The sequence below is a fragment of the Microcebus murinus genome, chromosome 21 (assembly GCF_040939455.1).
Source record: "Microcebus murinus isolate Inina chromosome 21, M.murinus_Inina_mat1.0, whole genome shotgun sequence".
In the NCBI taxonomy this organism is placed as follows: Eukaryota; Metazoa; Chordata; class Mammalia; order Primates; family Cheirogaleidae; genus Microcebus; species Microcebus murinus.
The window spans coordinates 37,976,463-37,998,906 of NC_134124.1; the positions used below are offsets into that span (position 1 = coordinate 37,976,463).

General features: G+C 48.4%; 1 protein-coding gene and 1 non-coding gene across 3 annotated transcripts in view; both read left to right on the forward strand.

Annotated features, from left to right (window-relative positions):
* TMEM40 (transmembrane protein 40) overlaps window positions 1-19,418 on the forward strand; it is a 33,363-nt gene extending 13,945 nt beyond the window's left edge. The window contains exons 2-12 of one of the 2 annotated variants that reach the window (XM_075996311.1): window positions 951-1,031; window positions 1,654-1,785; window positions 7,026-7,115; window positions 8,341-8,394; window positions 10,720-10,755; window positions 11,082-11,114; window positions 11,479-11,526; window positions 16,834-16,905; window positions 16,996-17,070; window positions 17,783-17,845; window positions 18,516-19,416. In XM_075996311.1, coding sequence (XP_075852426.1) covers window positions 951-1,031; window positions 1,654-1,785; window positions 7,026-7,115; window positions 8,341-8,394; window positions 10,720-10,755; window positions 11,082-11,114; window positions 11,479-11,526; window positions 16,834-16,905; window positions 16,996-17,070; window positions 17,783-17,845; window positions 18,516-18,535 — 704 coding nt within the window. In that variant the 3' untranslated portion in view covers window positions 18,536-19,416. Of the gene's footprint in view, window positions 1-950; window positions 1,032-1,653; window positions 1,786-7,025; window positions 7,116-8,340; window positions 8,395-10,719; window positions 10,756-11,081; window positions 11,115-11,478; window positions 11,527-16,833; window positions 16,906-16,995; window positions 17,071-17,782; window positions 17,846-18,515 lie in introns of both variants that reach the window. The other variant, XM_075996312.1, reaches the window with a different exon arrangement.
* Window positions 6,400-6,539, forward strand: LOC142863395 (U4 spliceosomal RNA). The gene has a single exon (XR_012914167.1). It is a non-coding gene; the product is annotated as a U4 spliceosomal RNA (small nuclear RNA).
* Window positions 19,419-22,444: the final 3,026 nt, after the last annotated feature.

Here is a 22,444-nt window from a genome sequence, read left to right on the forward strand (position 1 = left end):
GGGTGTTGCATGGCTCAGCCTTCAGGCTTGACTTCCTTTTGGCATAAGGAATTGGGGGATAGTCGTGTGATTTTTATTTTACTTTACACTATAATGCCACCCAGAGATGTGCACTATTTATATATATATATATATATATATATATATATATTTTTTTTTTTTTTTTTTTTTTTTTGAGACAGAGTCTCGCTTTGTTGCCCAGGCTAGAGTGAGTGCTGTGGCGTCAGCCTAGCTCACAGCAACCTCAAACTCCTGGGCTCAAGCGATCCTTCTGTCTCAGCCTCCCAAGTAGCTGGGACTACAGGCATGTGCCACCATGCCCGGCTAATTTTTTCTATATATATTAGTTGGCCAATTAGTTTCTTTCTATTTATAGTAGAGACGGGGTCTCGCTCTTGCTCAGGCTGGTTTCGAACTCCTGACCTCGAGCAATCCGCCCGCCTCGGCCTCCCAGAGAGCTAGGATTACAGGCGTGAGCCACCTCGCCCGGCCCACTATTTATATTTTGATATAACTGCAACAATTATCAACTCATAATAATTTTTTTAAACTCACTTCTCTTTCTCCCAACCCCTCAACAAAATTATTTTGAGGCAAATTGCAAACATCATATAATTTTATCATAAATAGTTTTGTATTTATCTCTAAATTTAAGGATACTTTCAATAAATATAATATCAGCATAAATATCACTTAAAATTAGTTCTCAATATTATCAAAAAATTATCATTATTCAAATTTCCCTAATCATGTATTTCTTTTTTTGTAAATTGTTTTTCTCATTCCTTCAACTATTGAGTGTTTATGAAGGAAGAAGATAGAAGGCAAAAATACCTAACAACAACAAACTATTGAGTGTTCGCCTTTTTTTACTTATCTGCCAAGTTCTTTATATATTAAGAATATTAACTAAGGTGATATTTTATTACTTATTATTGTTATTCCTCCAGGGAAAGCCATGGAGACTTCAGGATCCTTCTCCCAATCTCAAGACAACAGTCGAGTCCACAGAGAAACAGAAGATGTAGACTGTATGTATGCCTTCTTTGACCCTCTGGGCAAAGCTAGGCGGGCAGTGGAGTCTAACTGTGGCTGGGACAGAAGACCCAGCTCAGCTTATGTAGTACAATGGCTCAAATAAAGTTGAAATGGGGAAGTAGTGATTTTACATACATGCACAAACACATAGATGCTTGGTGCAGTCTGTCCCCAAGTCGTTTCTAGCTGTGGGGACCCTCAGTTTCTTCCCAAACCTCATGAAGTCTCTGGGGGCTTGAGCTGGCCCTCGGGAGAGTCTCCAGAAGGTGGGAAGGGTTCTTTGTGGCCTCAGAATGAGGGATGCAAAGGTCTGGAGCTTGATGAGATCCCATCTTCCCAATAACTTACAGAGAATCCAAAATTGGCAACTACTCCACAGAGTCTAGCAGTTTCTGGGCAGGGTGGGACGCTTAAATCCTCTTTTCTGAGGTCCATATTAAGGGGAATTTCTGCCGTCTGCCTTCTTGAGCCCCTGGGATCTCTGACAGCCTTGGTCTCAGGGAGATAGTTAGTCTTCTGTCCCTGCAGATCCAAGTAGAACCCTGGGAGGCTTTGGTGGTCCCTGGGGTGGGAAGCATGGGAAACGCTCATGCCTTGCCTACCTGTGCCTCACAGATGCAGAGACAGATTTGCATAAGCAAGATGAGAAGGCCGGAGTCTTATCCCAAAAACAACATGACAAAGACAAGTCTTCTTCCTCCTCCTCCTCTTCATCCTCCTCCTCCTCATCCTCCTCCTCCTCCTCAGGTAGAGCAAAGATTTAAAAATATGTGTGTGTATGTGTGTGTGTATCACAATATTATTCAAGAAAAATATTTACATGGAAAAAAATCCCGCATACTTCAGGTGATTGAAGTACTTGATACTTCAGCGCTGGTTTCCACACTCCCTCCTCCTAGAGCCCGTCTCTATACAGATACTTGCGCATACACAGTTACAATTGATCATATAGGCAGTTTTGTCTTCCGTTTAAAAGTTTTTGCCATCTTATCCTAAGCATTTTGCCATGTCATTCTGTAATATCTTTGCAGCTAATTTTAATGCTTACCAACCAGCCCATCAAGTGGCTGCATCTCATGTACAGTACTGTTTCAGTTTATTAGGGGCACTCTATTGCTGTAGTCAAAGCATGCATTGTAGGTTCAAATCCTATCTTTGCGACTAACTAGTTTTATGTCCTTGAATAAACTGCTTGATTGTCCCAACCTATAATATGAGGGTGATAACAATAGCTAATACCTCACAGGATTATTGTGAGGATTAAATTCGCCATACAGGCAAAGTCTTAGCACCTAGCACACAGTAAAAAGTCTAAAAATAACTGCTGCTGATAAAATCCTCCTCCTCCTAGGTTTACCATGCTCATGAGCTTCCTTGTGCAAAAGCTTTTACTTATTGAATTCTTTGTACAAATTGTGTCCTAAGTATTGATTCCCCACCAGTACTTTAGTGAGTTTACAGGAATGACATCTCCAGTAGGGTTTTGCTTACAAATTACCACATTATTCCCCAAGAAACAGCAGAATATTCTTGCATTTTGATTCTTTTAATTCAAAATGTGCACAGGTATGGTGGCTCACGCCTGTATTCCTAGCACTCAAGGAGGCTGAAGCGGGAGGATCACTTGAGGTCAGGAGTTTGAGAACAGCCTCAGCAAGAGTGAGACCTTGTCTCTACTAAAAATAGAAAGAAATTACCCAGGCAACTAAAATAGAAAAAAATTAGCCGGGCATGGTGGCACATGCCTCCAGTCCCAGCTACTCAGGAGGCTGAGGCAGGAGGATAACTTGAGCCCAGGAGTTTGAGGTTATTGAGAGCTAGGCTGACACCACTGCACTCTAGCCCGGGCAACAGAGTAAGATTCTGTTTCAAAAAACAAACAAACAAACTAAAAGAACAAAATGTCAGGCTGAATTTATAGCAGCAGCATTTACCAAGTGCTCACTGTGTGCTGGGTGCTGTTCCAAGCACTGGGCGCGTAATAACTCAGCTAATTCTCACCACAACCCATTGAGGAAGGTACTATTATTATTCCCATTTTGCAGGTAAGGCAACTGAGGCACAGAAAGGCTAACTGACCTGCTATAAGAGAGCTCAATAACCAGCCTGGGGTTCCTAGGAGTTCTTTCTGGAACTGGCAAGACTAACCTTCCTCAACCAGAGCTCCTGTATTGGGATCTGTTTTACATCGTGGTCTTGGGCTCAAGATCTTATTTGATAAAAGGTTCCTTGGGCAGAAAAAAACAAAAACAGCCCTGGTCTTATGTCCTCATGTTGCAAATGATGGGAGCCAGGCTCCCAAATCAATGCGTACCTCAGTAGAAGAGGGAGAGGGGCGGCGGGTCCAGCGGCTTTGCCCGGAGCCAGTCCCCGCAGAGTACATGGTGCTGCGGAGCAGCCACCTCCCCATTTGAGAACAAAGAAACAAAACCACCTACAAGGTTTAGCTTTGGAAGAAGAGCTTCCAGGTGCAGGGGGACTGATGCCTGTCCCTTTGTTTCTCCTCCCTGGGCAGGAGGCAGTGTCAGTCCTCTGGTTCTGGTCGTCCCTCAAGGGCTGCTGCTGCCCTGCAAATGCTCTCCCCCAGGTGTGGCCATGAGCCCCTTCCCTGGAGTGTCCATAGCACGCATGGCACTGGCCATAATTAGCAGAACTGAACGCTAAGAGACAGCAACAGCAAAATGAGCTCGGAGTCCTAGAAGCATGGGGCAGACTGACATTTAGGGTCCTGGTCCCTGCTCCTGCCATGGCTGACCTGCTGCTAGCACCCAGACCCTGGCCCTTCTTCAGGCTCCGCGGGCGACCTGTCACCCCAGAGGCCCCAGCTTCCTCATGCGCAGGACCCCAGCTCATCACCTGGCACCAGCATCTGTCTGCACGCATGCCTTTTTGTTTCCAATGATTCTGTTATTTTAGATGAAGTTGAGCTTTCAGTTGTAAAAGACTACACATAGGCACATTGCAGAAAATATAAAGCATATAGGGAAATAGAAAGAAGAAAAAAAATGACCCTTTTGCTCTGTCACCCAGAGATAGCCACTAAAGACATGCTATGGATTCCCTTACATTTATTCAGTAAGTATTTCCTGAACACCAGCTTCGTGCCGGCCCTTGCTCTGAGAACAGCAGTGATGAACAGCGAGTCTTCCTGCCACGGCTAATTTTTTTTTTTTAACTTTTCTTTAACTTATAAAGAAAGGAGGTTTATTTAGCTCACAGTTCTGCAGGCTGGGTAATTTTTCAAATAATTGAATTAGAGAGCATATACAAAAATTCCCTTCATTTTAAACAGTATTATTCTGTACCTCATAAAAATGTATATTATGTACAAATGTCTTTGTTACATGAAAAAAAGAAATAAGGAAAATAGAAATATAAAAATTTTTTTAAATGTATATTATGAATATGTCATAGAGAATGCTAAAATAATGTTCACTCACAAGTTGATGAAAGTTGTCCCTGGTGGGTAGAATTTGGAGTAATTTTTGCTTTCTTTGTTTTCTGTACTGTTTATTTTGCAACATGCATAATCTTTGTACCAATAAAAAATGTTCTTTCTTTTTTTTTTTTTTGAGACAGAGTCTCACTTTGTTGCCCAGGCTAGAGTGAGTGCCATGGCGTCAGCCTCACTCACAGCAACCTCAAACTCCTGGGCTCAAGCGATCCTCCTGCCTCAGCCTCCCGAGTAGCTGGGACTACAGGCATGTGCCACCATGCCTGGCTAATGTTTTCTATATATTTTTAGTTGTCCAATTAATTTCTTTCTATTTTTAGTAGAGACAGGGTCTCACTCTTGCTCGGACTGGTTTCGAACTCCTGACCTTGAGTGATCCACCCGCCTCAGCCACTTAGAGTGCTAGGACTACAGGTGTGAGCCACCGCACCCAGCCAAAAGTTCTTTTTTTTACATTGATGAATATTTGTAAACTATAGAAAAGAAGAAAATAGGCCAGGTGTGGTGTTCACACCTGTAATCCTAGCAGTCTGGGAGACTGAGGTAGGAGGATTGCTTGAGATCAGGAGTTCAAGACCAGCCTAAGTAAGGGTGAGACCCCATCTCTACTACAAATAGAAAAACTTAGCCAGGCATGGTGGTGCACACCTGTAGTCCCAGGTACTCAGGAGACCAAAGCAGGAGGATCTCTTGAGCCCAGGAGTTTAAGGTTGCAGGGAGCTAGGCTGATGCCAGGGCACTCTAGCCTGGGCAACAGAGCAAGACTCTGTCTCAAAAAAAAAAGGGGGCGGGGCTGGGCATGGTGGCTCACACCTGTAATCCTAGCACTCTGGAAGGCCGAGGCAGGTGGATCAATCAAGGTCAGGAGTTCAAAACCAGCCTGAGCAAGGGTGAGACCCCATGTCTACTAAAAGTAGAAAGAAATTAATTGGCCAACTAAAAATATATAGAAAAAGTTAGCTGAGCATGGTGGCACATGCCTGTAGTCCCAGCGACTCGGGAGGCTGAGGCAGAAGGATTGCTTGAGCCCAGGAGTTTAAGGTTACTGTGAGCTAGGCTGACGCCACGGCACTCTAGCCCGGGCAACAGAGTGAGACTCTGGAAAAAAAGGAAGGAAGGAAGGAAGGGAGGGAGGGAAAGAAGGAAGGAGGGAGGGAGGGAAGGAAGGAAGGAAGAAAGGAGGGAAGGAGGGAGGGAGGGAGGGAAGGAAGGAGAGAAGGAGGGAAGGAAGGAAGGAGGGAAGGAAGGAAGGAAAGAAGGAAGGAAGGAAGGAAGGAAGGAGGGAGGGAGGGAGGGAGGGAGGGAGGGAGGGAGGGAAGGAAGGAAGGAAGGAAGGAAGGAAGGAAGGAAGGAAGGAAGGAAGGAGGGAGGGAGGGAGGGAGGGAGGGAGGGAGGGAGGGAGGGAGGGAAGGAAGGAGGGAAGGAGAGAAGTAGGGAAGGAAGGAAGGAAGGAAGGAAGGAAGGAAGGAAGGAAGGAAGGAAGGAAGGAAGGAAGGAAGGAAGGAGACAGAAGTCACCGCAGATCCTCTCTACTGAAATAATACCACCGGTGTTATTTTGATGTGCTTCTTTTATTTATCTGTGAGTGAGCATGAGGTCTCCAAGCATACTGAGGAAGACTCGGCACTGCTGGGCCATCTTGGCCGTCCTGAGGAGAGGCGGGTCCCCCGGATGTGGAGCCAGAAGCTCCTAGGCCTGAGTTCTTGGAATGCCAACTGGCCGGCAGCACAAATGGCTCAGTCATTCTCCAAGTTCCAGTCAAGCTCCTACTCCAGGCTGAGAGGTGGAGGACCCAAGCCATGTCCTTCGGGAGACCAAGATCGCCGGTAAAGCGAGATCGTGAGACCACTGGCGCTCACGTCCTGAGTCAAGCACCGACAGCTGGTGCCATGGAACTCCAGAAGGGCAGCTTTGCGCAGTGGCAGTGTCCAAGTCAATGAGGTTTATCCAAGGTGTGATTGTTGCTAATTGAAAACTTTTCCCAATACCCCGCCATGACGACTTGCAATATAGTCGGCATTGGCAATTTTTGGCAGTCCCGATGGGACTGACTAACAAAGGAAAAAAAGAAAAATTCAAGAAGGGAAAGGCAAGATCAATGGGAACTGGGCAGTGGGAAAGGCTTTCTACAGGAGGAGTGACCTCAGCTTAACCTCCAGGAGAAGAGAGACACATGGGAAGGACACTCGAGGTGGACGGAAGACACAGCAAACAGCAGAGTCAGCGTGACACGGGGAAACGGGTGACACAGCCCCTGCGCTTGGTGGATGGAAAGCACCTCAGGAACATGACACCTCACGGGACCTTGTCTCACCTTCCCGAAAGCCTTATGAAGTGGGCAGGGCAGCTACAGAAATACTAAGTAGGCATGGAACCAACAGAGCTATTAAGCGATTTGTCCAAGCTCACGCAGAAAGTTAGTGGCAGGTCTCCTACCTCCCGATCCCCAAAGCAGAGACCCTTCCGGCAGTGAACGGAGTCCAGGCTTGTCCCGGGCTGCAGTCCTCCTACAGCTTGTGTTTCTTCCCTGCAGAGAGCGGCGATGAGGACAAGCACCCCAAAGGAACTGGAAAGCGTCGACGGAGCCTGGCGGCCCGACGCCCGCATGGCGGCCCCTCCCCCGGTAGGCGCCGGCCTCACCGCTCTCCCTCTCCCGCGGGGCTGAGCCCGCTGCGTGAAGGTGTTCTTCACAGCATTGCTTATGTAGGGTAAAAATAGGAAGTAGCAACAGCAAAATAGATAGAGGATGCTACTCCCTGACCTGCCGTTAGCTCTGTTCTTCATCTGTCTCTAGGGTGAAAAAGAAAGATGCCAAATTGTATAATTAATTCAATCTCATATATACTTTGTAAAAATTCACACATACATGGTTATAAAACATGGAAGGAAAAAAATACCAATATGTTACTAGTAGTTATCACTGGATGGTAGAATAATGAATGATTTTTATTTTCTCTTTTTTAAAGTATCCTATACTACACATAATTTACAGTGAACAAGTCCTATTTTTACAACCAGAAGGAAATAATTTTTGCAAGAAAATAAACCACAAATTTTGTGGGAAAGAGCATGTGGCAAAGAACTTGAATCAATGCCAACTACAGAACCTGGTGCACATGAGGCGATTAATAAACACTGCACGTGAAGCCGGGGCTGAGCTCTGGGCTCTATTCCTGGACATCAAATAACTGGGGGCCGGGCAAGGCATTCACACCTATAATCCTAGCACTCTGGGAGGCCGAGGTGGAAAGATATATTGAGCCCAGGATTTTGAGGTTACAATGAGCTACAATGACACCACTGCACTCTAACCAGGTGACAGAGCGAGACTCTGTCTCAAAAAAAAAAAAAAAAAAGAATAGGAATGCAGTCTTCGGCAACAGACCTGGTAGATTTGCCACTTACTAGCTATGTGACTTTGGGAAAATAACTTTTTGAGCCTCCATTTCCTTATCTGTATAATGGGTGGGGTTAGGTACTAATACCTTCCTCAGAGGACTTCTATGAGGAGCAAATGAAATATTAAATGTAAATTACTTAGTACAGTGTTGGTACATAGTAAGTGCTCAATAAATGATAATTATCATTGACCTTGAGCCAGGCCCCGGTCCTCGCAGGTCCCAACTCCTTTCTAGTAAGCTGAGCATGGTCACTGCTGGAGGTGCCAGGGCGGGCGGTCTCGGACGGTGTAAAGGAAAGCACTCGTAAGGCTGTTCTGTCTCTTGAAGACCTTCCACCGCCCAGCACAAGGACTGTGGTACTTGTTGGGGCTCCAGACCATGAGGATGGGCGTGGCCCGGGGTCACTGTGGCTGGGGAGAGCTGACCGATGGGTTTGTCTCCGTCCAGGTGCTACACAAGGGGAGCCTGATGTTTTGAAGGATGAACTTCAACTCTATGCAGGTAATTGGTCGTGCAACAGCTTTGGAGAAAACAGAGTTACACTAAGGACATGAGGGTTAGGGCTTCGTTGGGCAGAAACAGGTCATGGGGGTGTTCCGTGAGCTGAAAAGTCCCAGGCAAATACAGGAGACGTGGCAAGCTGAGCGGTTATAATGCTGGCAGATGGGGATGGGGCATTTCCACCATGAGGAGACTGTTTCAAGGAAACCCTGTATTCTTTTCTGAGCTATGACCTTGACTTGTGGGTCACCTTGACTTGTGGGTCACCTTGACAAGTCACCCAACCTTTCTGGGCCTCAGCTTCGCCACCAGCAAAATGGGACATGATCAGTAGCCCCTTCTCTTGGAATACTGGGCTGCTTACATGTGCAAGGAAAAAGTAAGGCTCTGTCTCTACGATACCTATTTTATGAAATAAGTGTTTCCAAGCACCCTGATTCCTACAGGGGGAAGTACAGATAATGCAGCACTTTGAAGCACTAGGATGAAATGGGAGAATTTTTAGGCATAAACCAATTTGCCAATGAGCCTGGCAAATGCACCAGGTAATCCAACATTTCCAAAATCTATGTAGTCTCCTACCGCCTGGTAATAACCCCAGGAAAACAGTAAAAATGCTTACGTATACCTTCAAAGAAAAAAGACTGATATGTTAGGTGGGTAATCTTCATAGTGTTTTATTTGCTTATCTGAATTTTTTTCTCTCTTTTTAACAAAAATAATTGTTGCTTAGTTTAGAAAAATGCCTAAATTACTCAAGTAGTTTAAGAAAATTTTCACTGGGTGTAAAATAAGAGCGTGTTATGTTTACACGTATTTGAAAATACTTTTCTTATCATAAAAGTAATTTAGGCTGGGCGATGTGGCTCACGCCTGTAATGCTAGCACTCTGGGAGGCTGAGGCGGGCAGATTGCTCGAGGTCAGGAGTTCGAAACCAGCCTGAGCAAGAGCGAGACCCTGTCTCTACTATAAATAGAAAGAAATTAATTGGCCAACTAATATATATAGAAAAAATTAGCCGGGCATGGTGGTGCATGCCTGTAGTCCCAGCTACTCGGGAGGCTGAGGCAAGAGGATTGTTTGATGCTTGAGCCCAGGAGTTTGAGGTTGCGGCACTCACTCTAGCCTGGGCAGCAAAGCAAGACTCTGTCTCAAAAAAAAAAAATTTAAAAAAAGTAATTCATATTCACTGTAGAAAATGTAGCTATATTCACCTACTTGTGAATGACTCTGCCCCTACCAAGAAATTGAAGGTGCTCAGTGAATTGCATTGTTCGAGTCTCGTTTCATGTTACTTTCGGCACATTCTCTGCACTCCCGGTATCAGCTACTCTCTGGTACTTCGCAGACGGTGCCCCTGTTTGTCCATTAGCCCTCAGAACGGTTCAGTGTGCTGAGTGCTTGTTGGCCTGTGCTCAGCTGTGTCCCAGGGCTGCCCTGAAGGACAGGGAATGTACAGGACTGCAGGCGGGTGGGGAGGGGAGACCACACAGGGTCCAGCTGCCCTTGAGGGGAAGAAGAGGACGGGGTAGGAGAGAGGTCACCAGGGACCTGGTGGTGAGGCCGCCCAGGATGGGACTATTAATAACCGGGAAGCTGCAGCCCAGGGCAGCGCTATGGGGCTCAACTCACCCTCGGCAGCCCAGACAAGTGGCTGGCGGTGTGGGGCCGCAGCTCAGCTCCGGGCCCAGCTCATCTTGGCTCCACCCACTCAGAGCCTGGAGCCACGTGGCCAGATGTCACCACCTGCGTGGATAGCCTTGAAGCAGGAACATTGCAAATTGGTGGCCTGTGTGTGCGGATGCGTTTTACCTGGCTCAGAGTGTTTTGTAAAAATTAGATTGTGAATATATTTCATCAATTCTACATTTTTTCACATTTGGACATCTCTGAAACCAGGATGCATCTTAGAATCACTAGCAACTTACAGCCACAAGTGGCAGGGATTTTCCTTGCGTAGCAGCACATAAAATAATGTTGCGCCTCACAAACGATGGCATCTCTGATTTGTGGAATATAAGAGTTGCCAACTTTTTTTATGAATGAGGAAGTTTACGTTAAAATCCAGTTTCCTGTGGGAACTCGGAAGACCTGTGAGGTCAGGCGTTCCCATAGCAGGTTTCCGTGGGTGGTGGCTGGTGGCTGCCCCTTTAGGCGCGGCCCGAACCCCGCAGCCTGCCGCAGTCCCGCCCGGCCTGCCGCAGTCCCGCCCGGCCTGCTCCAGAGCGAGGGGAGGCTCCAAGCAGGATCCGCCTGCCCTGAAGTGTAGCTTCTCCCCGCCCAACCATCACGGATGTGACATGACTGATTTCCCTCCTGTGCAGATGCCCCTGGAGATTTGGTGCCCTCGGGGGAAGCGGGTGAGTGTCCAGCGCGGGGGGAGGGGCCATGGGTGTCAGTGTTGGCCCAGGTCTGGCCGTCCCCTCTCCCCGAGGGAGCCAGCGACCGCCAGGGTGCCTGGCTGGGCTCTGGCCCAGGCGCAGCAAGCAGGCGGTGGCCCTCACAAGGCAGGGAGTCGGACAGGGAAGAGGCAGGGGGTCCAGCCAGCCGTGCATGGATGGATGGCATGATCCCTAGGGCTGGAGAGTTGGACGGGGCATTTCTTTAGGTCACCTCTATGCTCCCCCTGGGTGGAGGCACAGCCCCAAGCTGGCCTGGACACTAATGTTGAGCTTCTCTTTTCCAGGACTGCGAAGGAGAGGCTCTGACCCAGCAAGCGGTGAATACACGAGCAGTCGGGCTCGGGAGGGTCTGGATTCCAGGGGTGGGACGTGGCCACAGACGGCCTGAGAGGCTGGGTGGGTCCCAGCAGGGATGCCATCACCAGCCAGAGTGTCACGGTGCCTCGGGAAAGGGACCTCCAGTGCAGGGGAAATGGAATGGAAGGCAGGCTCGGGCTTGGGAGTCAGAGGAGGTCCCAAGGACAGCACCCCATCTTCATGGTTTTACTTAACCGGTCCCGCAGCGAGCACACTCGGACCCAGGAAGAAGCACCGAGTTCAATTCTCGGTGAGGCAGGGAAGAAAAGTCCCACCTGCTGTCCCGTGTCAAAGCTGAACACTTGTCTCTGTCTCATTCCTCAGGAGAAGTGGAGGCCTCTCAGCTAAGGAGGCTGAATATAAAGAAAGACGGTAAGGAAATCGGTGTTGCAGCGCTGTGTCCTCCTGTCTGGGCCAGGTGTCTGGGTGAAAGGCAGCCCGGGGCCTAGAACACAGTAATCACAGCCCACCTTGCCACGTGCTCTGCAGTTTGCAAAGTCCTCAGCCCAGAATCACCTGGAGAAGTGGGACAATGATTCCCATTTTATAGATATGGAAACTGAGGCTCAAACTTGGGGCATAGCCTTACAGCTTGCGAGTGGCACACCCTGGGCCCGAACCCTAGTCCTCTGCTCTTTCTGCTATAAGGGGAGACACTAGGATGATAAACGCCTTCCGGGCATTGTGAGCGCCGTGAGGTCAGATTAGACCAGACTCTGGGGAAGGAGCCGGGAGAGCTGAAGGCACCTCCTCTGCTCCAGCGCTGGGATCTCTGGGGACTTCAGGAGGAAGAGGAGGGCCAGTGGGGAGGCGATGGTTTTTGATGAAACAGATGGTAGTTGTTCTGGAAGCATCTTGAGCTATTGTAAAAGCCCGCCTTCAGAGAGTGGGAGACCTGGGGCCGAGCCCCCGCTCGCCCCGTCCAGCGGATGGCCCAGGGCCGCTGCTGAACTCTCCCGGGCTGTGGACCGCGGCTCGCTGGGCCAGAGCGCAGAGCCCGAGGCGCAGGCGTTGGCCAGGTTGCTTCAGGACGTGGCACTGCACCCAACGCAAGAATGCGATTGCCCCACTCTCGTCCTGTGGGCTGGGCCTCTGTCTGGAGCCCGCGCCTGGCCCTCGCTTGTCACCCCCCGGCCACGGGGCACAGGCCTGTCACCGGCCGGGCCTTCCCGGGCGGCGGGGCTGGCGAGAGCGTCACCGTCTGTTGTTGGCCTTGTATGGATTTTAAGTTAGGGGATCCTGGTTTTCCACTTACTGCTGGGATGTAAAGTTTCCTTTAAAGTAAATGTATTCCTAGTTGGTTAGTAGATTTTTAAAGAAAGAAAAAAAAAAATAAAGTAAATGTATTTCAGGAAAAGGAATCTATTTAAAGAAAAACGTGAAGTAAATACTAGTACAGACCATCCTTGGGTTAGCATGGACCTGTGCAGGTGGTGAGTCCGAGAAAAACTGAGCGAGCATGACCCTGAGGGCCCTCCCGGCTCCAGCCTTATTCCCAGTCCCTGCTCTGGCCTGGCCTCTTCTGCCTCCAGAGCGCCCCTCTTCCAGCAGCCGACTGCGGGCACCCTCCCTCCGCAGGCTGCGCCTGCGACCCCTGCCCGCGTGTCCCGTGCCGCCACGCCCAAGGAGCAGGGCGCGTGCACCTGTGCACAGACACACACACACAGACACACACACGTGTACTCACACACACACACACGTGTACTCACACACAGAGACACACAAGTGTACTCACACACAGACACACATGTGTACTCACACACGGACACACATGTGTACTCACACACAGACACACACGTGTACTCACAGAGACACACAGACACACACGTGTACTCACAGACACACACGTACACACAGTGTACTCAGACACACACACATACACGCATGTGTACTCACAGAGACACACACATACACACACGTCCTCACAGAGACATACACATGTACTCACAGAGATACACACACAGACACACAGATACAGAGACACACACATACACACAGAAACACATCCTCACAGAGATACATACAGAGACATACACATGTACTCACAGAGACACACACATACACACACACAGAGACACACACGTGTACTCACAGAGACATACACATATATACACACAGACACACGTCCTCACAGAGATACACACAGAGACACACATGTACTAAAGAGACACACATATGTACACGGAGACACACATATGTACTCACACAGACATACAGAGATACACACATACTCACAGAGATACACATAGACACACACATGTACTCAGAGACACACACAGGTACTCACAGAGACACACACACATACACACAAAGACACACATGTACTCACAGAGATATACACACATACATACAGAGCCACACATGTACTCACAGAAACACACACAGAGACACACATATGTACTCACAGGGATATACACATACACACACAGAGAGACACATGTACTCACAGAAACACACAGAGACACACATGTACTCACAGGGATATACACATACACACACAGAGACACACATGTACTCACAGAAACACAGAGACACACATATGTACTCACAGGGATATACACATACACACACAGAGACACACAGGTACTCACAGAAACACACACAGAGACACATATGTACTCACAGGGATATACACATACACACACAGAGACACACAGGTACTCACAGAGATACACACAGAGACACACACATGTACTCACACAGACACACATATACACAGAGACATACATGTACTCACAGAGACACATATACATATACACAAAGACACATACATACTCACACAGACACACATACATACACACAGAGACACACACATATATACACAGACAGACACACAGATACATACGCACAGAGACACACACGTACTCACAGAGACACATACAGACACACACACATACTTACCGACAGAAACACACACATACAAACACACAGATATACACACACAGAGAGATGCAGACAGATACACAAACATACATATATGCACACTTACATACACACACAGACACACAGAGAGACTGGCACATCCGCAGACACATACACATACATACACACAGAGACACACGGACAGACACGCCTGCTCTCCTCTCACCCAAGTCCTCCTTCCTGTCTTTGAGGCTCAGCTCAAGCTCAGTCTTCGGCCAAGTCCTCCCAGACTGCCCTGGCCATGGCGACTCCCAAAGTCTATGACATCTTAACAACCCATACAATTCCAAGGATGGTACATAATATTGTGCTTTCTGTTCTTCAACTGACGGACATTTGGGTTGTTTCTGATCTTTCATTTTCACACTGAGCTGTCCTCCCTCTAGGCCTCTATTTGATCTTGCATTGTGTTGCTATCTCCTTTTTTTTTAACTTATATTTTTAAAATATTTACTCACAAGACAACTGGAAAGCAAATCCAGGGAGAAATTCTCTGTTGGGAATTCATTTTGCATTTCTGAAAAACTGATGCGGAAGAGAAGAGGAAAACGTCTCTCTAATCCACTCGCCCCAGGCTTTCCCATCTCTGGAGGGACCTAGGCCCGACGCTTTCTTGCACCATGAGTCTGGTGCTGCATCATGTCCTTTTTTCTCTAAAGGGTAAACTGACTTCAGAGCCAAGAATGTTCTAGAAATACTAATTTTGTTTTTGCCCCAGAAGCAAAATCAAACAAAAACAGCCTCCACTCCTCTGCTCGCTTCCCTTCAAGATGCCCCTTGGCAGCGGCGAAGCCATCGCCGTCATGCTGCCTGGCACCACCGAGGCAGCACTCTGCCAGCCAAGCGCCCGCCCACCCTCGTGGTGATGTGTGCCCCCCGCTCCTCCTTTACCAAGGAGCACTCTGAGGCTCAGAGGGGGTAGGACACCTGTCCAACGCCTCACAGCACATTGGTGGCCAAACTGGACTGAACAAGGGCACATTCCCTGCAGCCTTGTTCCAGGAAACCGTCTTTTGCATCCCCTCTAATCACAGCTGCTTGACGGCGCTGAGGCCCCTGGGAAAGCAGGAAAGTCCTGCTCTCTCCCCTGGCCCTCCCCTGGCCTGACAAGTGCAGGGGGCTCTGGATTCCTGCCCGAGGCACAGGCCCTGCTCTCAGCTCCTCTCTAAGCCTCTGTTGAATTCTTAAACCCTCCCAGCCTGCAATGCCACTTCCAGGCACCGGCCCGCAGGAATAGGTGCACAAGTGCATGGAGATTCTTGGCTAATAATCTTGGTGCAGCATCGATGGGAATAGGAAAAAATAGAACACCTCTAGCTTCATCAATGGGGCTCTAGTTAAGTTAAATCAATTAGGATAAATATATATCACAGAACACTGCACAGCCATGAGAAAGGACAAGGCGGGTCTGTGTGCTCTGAGATGGAAGATGGCCTTGCTCTAGCAACGAGAGGGAAAAAGCAAATCAGTGCAGGAGGGATATAGATCATCCCATTTATGTTTTTAAAATGTGCATATATATGCCTGGAAAAACTTTCCCAATCACTGCCCACTTTTAAGGAGTGAGATTTGGGAGGAAGAATGAGGCAATGTGAAAGCTTTTTATTTATTTATTTTTTTGAGACAGAGTCTCTCTCTGTTGCCCGGGGTAGAGTGCTGTGGCATCAGCCTAGCTCACAGCAACCTCAAACTCCTGGGCTCAAGCCATCCTCCTGCCTCAGCCTCCTGAGTAGCTGGGACTACAGGCATGTGCCATCATGCCTGGCTAAATATATATATTTTTTTTTTTCTTTTTTTTTTTTAGTTGTCCAGCTAATTTCTTTCTAATTTTTTAGTAGAGATGGGGTCTTGCTCTTGCTCAGGCTGGTCTCAAACTCCTGAGCTCAAATAATCTGCTTGCCTCGGCCTCCCAGAGTGTAAAAGTTTTGTTTGTTTGTTTGTTTGAGCCCGAATATGAGTCTGAGGTTGGGAAGAGTGTAAAAGTTTTAACTTTAAACTTGACACATTTGCATTTTTTATTATTGTATTTAACCTTCATCTGACAGATACAGCACTGAGCCCCTGTGTGTGCCCGTTGCTTCTCCAGTTGCTGGGGGTCCCACTGGGGACGGACCAACTAAAATCACTGCCCACCCCACAGCCACATCCTGGGTGGGGAGGGTAAACACAGAAATGAAAATAGAATCAGTTGACTCGTGACAAATGTTATGAAAATAATAAAGTGAGATAAATGGTGGTTTGTGGGGTGAGGTTTTAGCTTGGCTGGTCAGGAACAGCATCTCTGGATGCTGTTTTTTTTCCTTCTTATATATATTTTTAATTTTATTGCTTTCTAAAAGTACTTCGTTTTCTTTCTTTCTTTTTCTTTTTCTTTTTTTATTTTTGAGACAGAGTCTCACTCTGTCACCCGGGCTAGAGTGCAGTGGCGTCAGCCTAGCTCACAGCAACCTCATACTCTGGGCTTAAGTGATCCTCCTGCCTCAGCTTCCTGAGTAGCTGGAACTACGGGCATGTGCCACCATGCCTGGCTAATTTTTCTATTTTTAGTAGAGACAGGTCTCACTCTTGCTGAGGCTGGTCTCCAACTCCTGAGCTCGAGCAATCCTCCCACCTGGGCCTCCCAGAGTGTTAGGATTACAAGCGTGAGCCACCGCACCCAGCCGGCATCTCTGAATAAAGTTACATTTGAGCAGAGACTCAGTGTAATTTTAAAGAGAGAGAAAGAAACAAATAGCAATTCCCCCTCTGCCTTTACAGATGAGTTTTTCCATTTCGTCCTCCTGTGCTTTGCCATCGGGGCCTTGCTGGTGTGTTACCACTATTACTCAGGTGGGCTGGGCCTTGGGGAAGGGGAGGGGGTGGCATGGGGGGAGTTGTCCCGGCCCACAGGCCAACCGTCTGCTCCCCCTGCCCTTGCAGACTGGTTCATGTCCCTTGGGGTCGGCCTGCTCACCTTCGCCTCCCTGGAGACGGTCGGCATCTACTTTGGGCTGGGTAAGTCCCCTCGGCACACACGTGCACAAACGCCGCACACACGCACACGCACACTGTCTCAGAAGGGTGGGGGCCGGGCTGGCCATACTTGCTTGTCAAGGGCCAGAGAGTCACAACCTAAACATTTTTTTTTTAATTTCCTTATGCTCATGCTTTCTTCCTGACCACTTTTAAGGTCAATGTCAGGTCATTGGCAAACCCCAGTGGAAAAAAGTGGACAGGTCCATAAAAATACAACAAAAACTGTTTAAAGTGGCAAACAAGTCGGGCATGATGGCGCATGCCTATAGTCCCAGCTACTTGGGGGGCTGAGGAGGGAAGATTGCTCAAGCCCAAGGGTTTGAGCAATATAGCAAGATTACAATATAGCAAGACTATATTGCTAAATTACAAGACTACATCTCTAAAAAAAGTAAAAATAAAAATGTAAAGTCGCAAACAAATAGAATTAGCCAGATGCTGAAAACAAGTTAGTTAACGAAGTTGGGAACTGAATTTGCCCAGTGAATTTCCTGCCACCCTGCTCCCTGTTCACGGTGGTGGTTTTGGGCGACAGTAACTCTGGCACTGTTGCCCAAGCTCAAGCTGCTGCCTGCAGTTCCACCGCTAGCGCTTGGCGTGCGGGCGAGCCCGTGTCCAAGGCGGGCAGGTGGGCCTGACCCCACAGCCCTGGCGGGCACAAACCTGACTCACCTTTCTGTTTTTCGGGCAGTGTACCGCATCCACAGCGTCCTGCACGGCTTCATCCCCCTCTTCCAGAAGTTCAGGCTCCTGGGTAACTGTTAAATGCTTCCGTGTTCGCGGTCTCCCCCTGCGGCCTTCCGTCTGGAGAGAGGCTTCGCGTGTGGGGAAGGCACGGGGCCTGGAGGCAGAGGCTGGGTGGCCAGTTCGGCGACCCTGGGTGGGTCCCGCAGCCTCTTTTAGCTGCAGTTCCTCAGCTGGAAGATGGGTGTGGACTTCCTACGGCACAGGGTCTTCTGAAAACCAAGTGGGAGCAGGCGCCAAAGGCCTCCAGTGCAAAGCTAGGAAGGCGAGGGGTCTCCTCGTCCCCCACCGTCTCTCGGAGCTTCACGCCGCCCCAGACGCTATGGCCCCCGGGCGGTGCTTGCCTAATGGCCCCTGGGGAGGTGGGTTGGCCGTCTTACGCTGGCCTGAGGAGCAAGCTGTGGCTCAGAGAGGCGCAGTCATGCCGAGCGGCGGGGCTGGGCTGGCTCTGTGCCCTCCTCACACCTCACAACAGAGAGGCCAGGCAGCTGTGCGTCTCCCCTAACCCACCACTTAATATCAGAGAGGTCGGTTACTATGACTGTGGGCCATGGAGCCCCGCGGCCTCTGGGATGACTGCCTCGGCCAGCTGCGCGGGTCATTGGGCACCTGGGGTGAGGGTGGGGACGAAGCCTGCTCCCTTCAGAATCCCATGCCGTCCTGCGGGCTTTGCCCTTTAGGGTTCAGGAAGACCGACTGAGGCCACCGCCAGGTGGGCGCTGCAGGGCCCCAGTGTGACCACCGCTCCAACCCGTGAGCCCACAAGGACAAGGGCAGAGCAACGTTCGGGAGACACGTGGGAGGCCAAGCCGGAGCAATAAAGAGAGCACTTTTTCTTCCATGTGGTCTGACGTCGGCACCAGCCCCTGGGGGTATCGTTCAGGCAGCACTGGCAGGCCATCCGCCCGCAGCATGGAAGGCAGAGGGAGGGCACGGGGCGGAGCCCTTCACGGCACCTGAACCAGCAGGAAGATTCTGAGAGGTCACTGCTCTCGGGAGACTGCAGGAGACGCCCGGCCCTGCATGCTGTGATCCTCCTGGGCTGGTGGTTTCACTCAAATCCCCAGGCTAACCTGGTGGGCTCTCAGCTCCTACAGAGCCATCCAGGGACAGTCCACTGCCCCCGAGGCACAGAGCCACCAGGCTGGGTCTCCCAGGTGAACCTGATGCAGGTAAGATGTTGGGGATCAAAGCCACAGCATCTGGCCATCTTCCCCGAGCCCCATCACCACCAATGACAGCCCTGCTGCCCTGGACTCCATCAAGATTCAAATAAACATTCTCTTTCCTGTGTCCAAAAGAGTCACCTAAATATTCCTTGAGCTTTCTGGAGCACGAGAACACTTTTAGGGTCTCTTTGAATCTAGGTATCTGGTCAAGGCGATACCCCGCCCTGCCGGATGAAATATAAAAGGAGATAAATGCAAAGCTCCTCACTCTAGGTCCAAGATTTCAACTGCACAGGTTCGGAGTGGGAGACAGGGCTTTGCAACCACTCTCGTGAAAAACATCTGGGGCCGTAAGTGTTCTCAGTTCAACAAATACTGAAGGAGTGAGATGAAGGCACACACACAAAAACCATTGCCAACTTGGGCTGCATTAATGGAAGCATAGAGTTTAGATTGAAGGAGGTAGTAGCAAGTCCTACTTGCACTGGCCAGGCCATGCCAAAAGCACGTGTTCAGGGCTAGACTTACATGCTAACAGCAATAGTGACAACCTAGAGAATACACAGAAGAAGAGACCAGAGTGAGAACATAAAATGATTGAACGCCAGGCGTGGTGGTGCACACCCGTAGCCCCAGCTACTTGGGAGGCTGAGGTGGGAGGACTGCTTGGGCCCAGTAGTTCGATTCCAGCCCGGACAACATAGTGAGACTCTGTTTCTTAAAAAAAAAAAAAATTTAAAAATTTAAAATAAATAATGATTGAAGCAATGAGAATTCTTCAATTTGCGGAAGAGAAAAGTGGGGCCTCCGTTAAACTCAGAGATTCTTGGAGGACATTTCCTTAAGTGCTTACGATGGCCCAGGGACAGTCACATACACTATTTGATTCAATTCGCACCGTAGCCTTGAGGTTTATGACTCATCCTCATTTTGCAGATGGAGAAACAGAGGCTCAAAGAGCTTTAGTAACTCACTCAAGTTCATGCAGCAAGTAAGAGGCAGAGCTGCAGTGTGAACCCAAGCCCGGGCAAAGTCTGCCTTGTAGAGCTTGGCCTGTTCAGTCCCTCGCCAGGCAGAGCATCCTTGAGGGAGCTGGAGTTTTTCCCAATGTTTCCTAGACTTTGGGATTTCTCCGAACTACAGAATATTTTTTTAAAACTGAGAGAAAGCCTGGTGTGGGAGTGCATACCTGTAGTCCCAGCTACTTGGGAGGATCACTCGAGCCTAGGAGTTTAGGGCCAGCCTGGCAAAATAGTGAGACCCCCTGCTCTAAAACATTAAATAAATAAAAACTTTTAAAAAGCAAGGGAATAGGGCCTGGCATGGTGGCTCATGCCTGTAATCCTAGCACTCTGGGAGGCCGAGGTGGGCGGATCGCTCGAGATCAGAAGGTGGAAACCAGCCTGAGCAAGAGCGAGACTCCGTCTCTACTATAAATAGAAATAAATTAATTGGCCAACTAATATATATAGAAAAAATTAGCCGGGCATGGTGGCGCATGCCTGTAGTCCCAGCTACCCGGGAGGCTGAGGCAGAAGGATCACTCGAGCCTAGGAGTTTGAGGTTGCTGTGAGCTAGGCTGACGCCACGGCACTCACTCTAGCCTGGGCAACAAAGTGAGACTCTGTCTCAAAAGAAAAAAAAGTGAGGGAATGGGGGGGCTGTCAATGCTTTAGTTTCTAATTGAGGACAATAAAAACAAAAATAACTGTCAGCATCACTTTACAGAAGAAACAATAGGTTTTATACCCAAAAAGCAGGAAAATTATCATCGAAAACAAAATGGAGTTTAAAGTGGAATAAAGTAAGCCCTGTAAAAGTCTTACTGCCTGTCCTTTTTCCCCTGATCATTGTGGTCCGATAAAAATTGTATCTTTTGTCCACCTGGATTATTGTTTTGGAAAAAAACTTTTTATCCTTTGGAAACTGCTAGACTAGAGGATCCCTAAGGGTCTTCCTTCTTTCATTTCTGGGGTTTTCCAGCCTTGCTCCCACATCCCAAGTGGCGACTGCTTCGTCCTCTCCCAAAGCAGTTCGCACTGCAGGGATTTTGTGCTTAGGTTCTCAGACACAGCTCTTAAGGCATTCTTTCAGACGAATAAAGACTGACGTAAAAGTAGGGAATGAGATTTTTTTTAATTGACAAATAAATATTGTATGTATTTATGGTACGCAACATAATCTGCGTCACCTCACATACTTACTTTTTCGATGGTGAGAACACCTAAAGTCTACTGTCTTAGCAGTTTGCGAGTGCACAGTGTGTTGCCATTAACCATGCAATAGGTCTCCTAAACTGGGACTGCGCTCCTGATGACCACGGCCCTGCCACCCTCAGCGCTCAGCTGTTGGCTCAGCCCCAGCGTCAACGCCATGGCACAGAGCACGCTGACTTCGCTCCGTTTTCCAGACTGTTTTGGCTGTCCCGGCTCCTTGTGTTCCACACCAACTTTAGGATCAGTTTGTCAGCATCTCAAAGAAGCCAGTGGGATTCCGATGGACGGCATGGAATAGATCAGTCTGCAGAGCACTGTGCCTCTTTTTTAGTAATTTATTACTGTTTTTACATTTTATTTATTTATTTTTATTTCAGCATATTATGGGAGTACAAATGTTTAAGTTACATGTATTTGTTTTTACATTTTGTTAGGGAAAAAAACATTGGCCTAAATCCCAACACCCCAAACCATCCACGGTTAGTATTTTGGTGTGTTTCCTGTGAGTCTTTTTTGTGCATGATTCATTTATTTATTTTTTTTAAGATTTTTTTTTATTTCAGCATATTATGGGGGTACAGATTTTAAGGTTTCAATAAATGCCCATTTCCCCCCTCCCCCCACAAGGCTGAGTCTCCAGCATGACCATCCCCCAGATGGTGCACATCTCACTCATTATATAGATTCATTTATTTTTTATTCTGAGCCGTTTTTACTTTCACATGTAATGAGCCTCTTTCCATCACTGCGTGCGCTGCACAGGCGCCCCTTCCAGCCCCTGTGTATGTCTCGGCTGACTTAACAGCCCTCTGTATTTGGTGATGATAGTCACTGCTGACATTTATTCACTGCTTGTTAGGTGCCAAATCCTTGTCACAACTACATGCGGTAGCATCTGCCAGGATCCCTGTTTGACGGATGAGTAAACTAAGACCCAGAAAGCTAGTTTCTGAGGTTTTGATTTCAAGCTCTTCTTTATACCTTATTTTCTTCTAAAAGGAGCCTAGAGCGCACAGATCAGATATTCATTAAACATAAATAAAACACAAAGTTTCAGGATAGAAGCATGAACTAGCTGAGAAGAATGAAGTTGCCTCATTTTATGGGAATTACGGGTTCCTATGGCCAGTTCTGGCACTGCCTGGCTGTAATTTTGGTCAAGTCCTCCCTCCCCCAGCCTCGGTTCTCTCATCTGTACAAAGGGAGCATGACAGAGCCCACTTC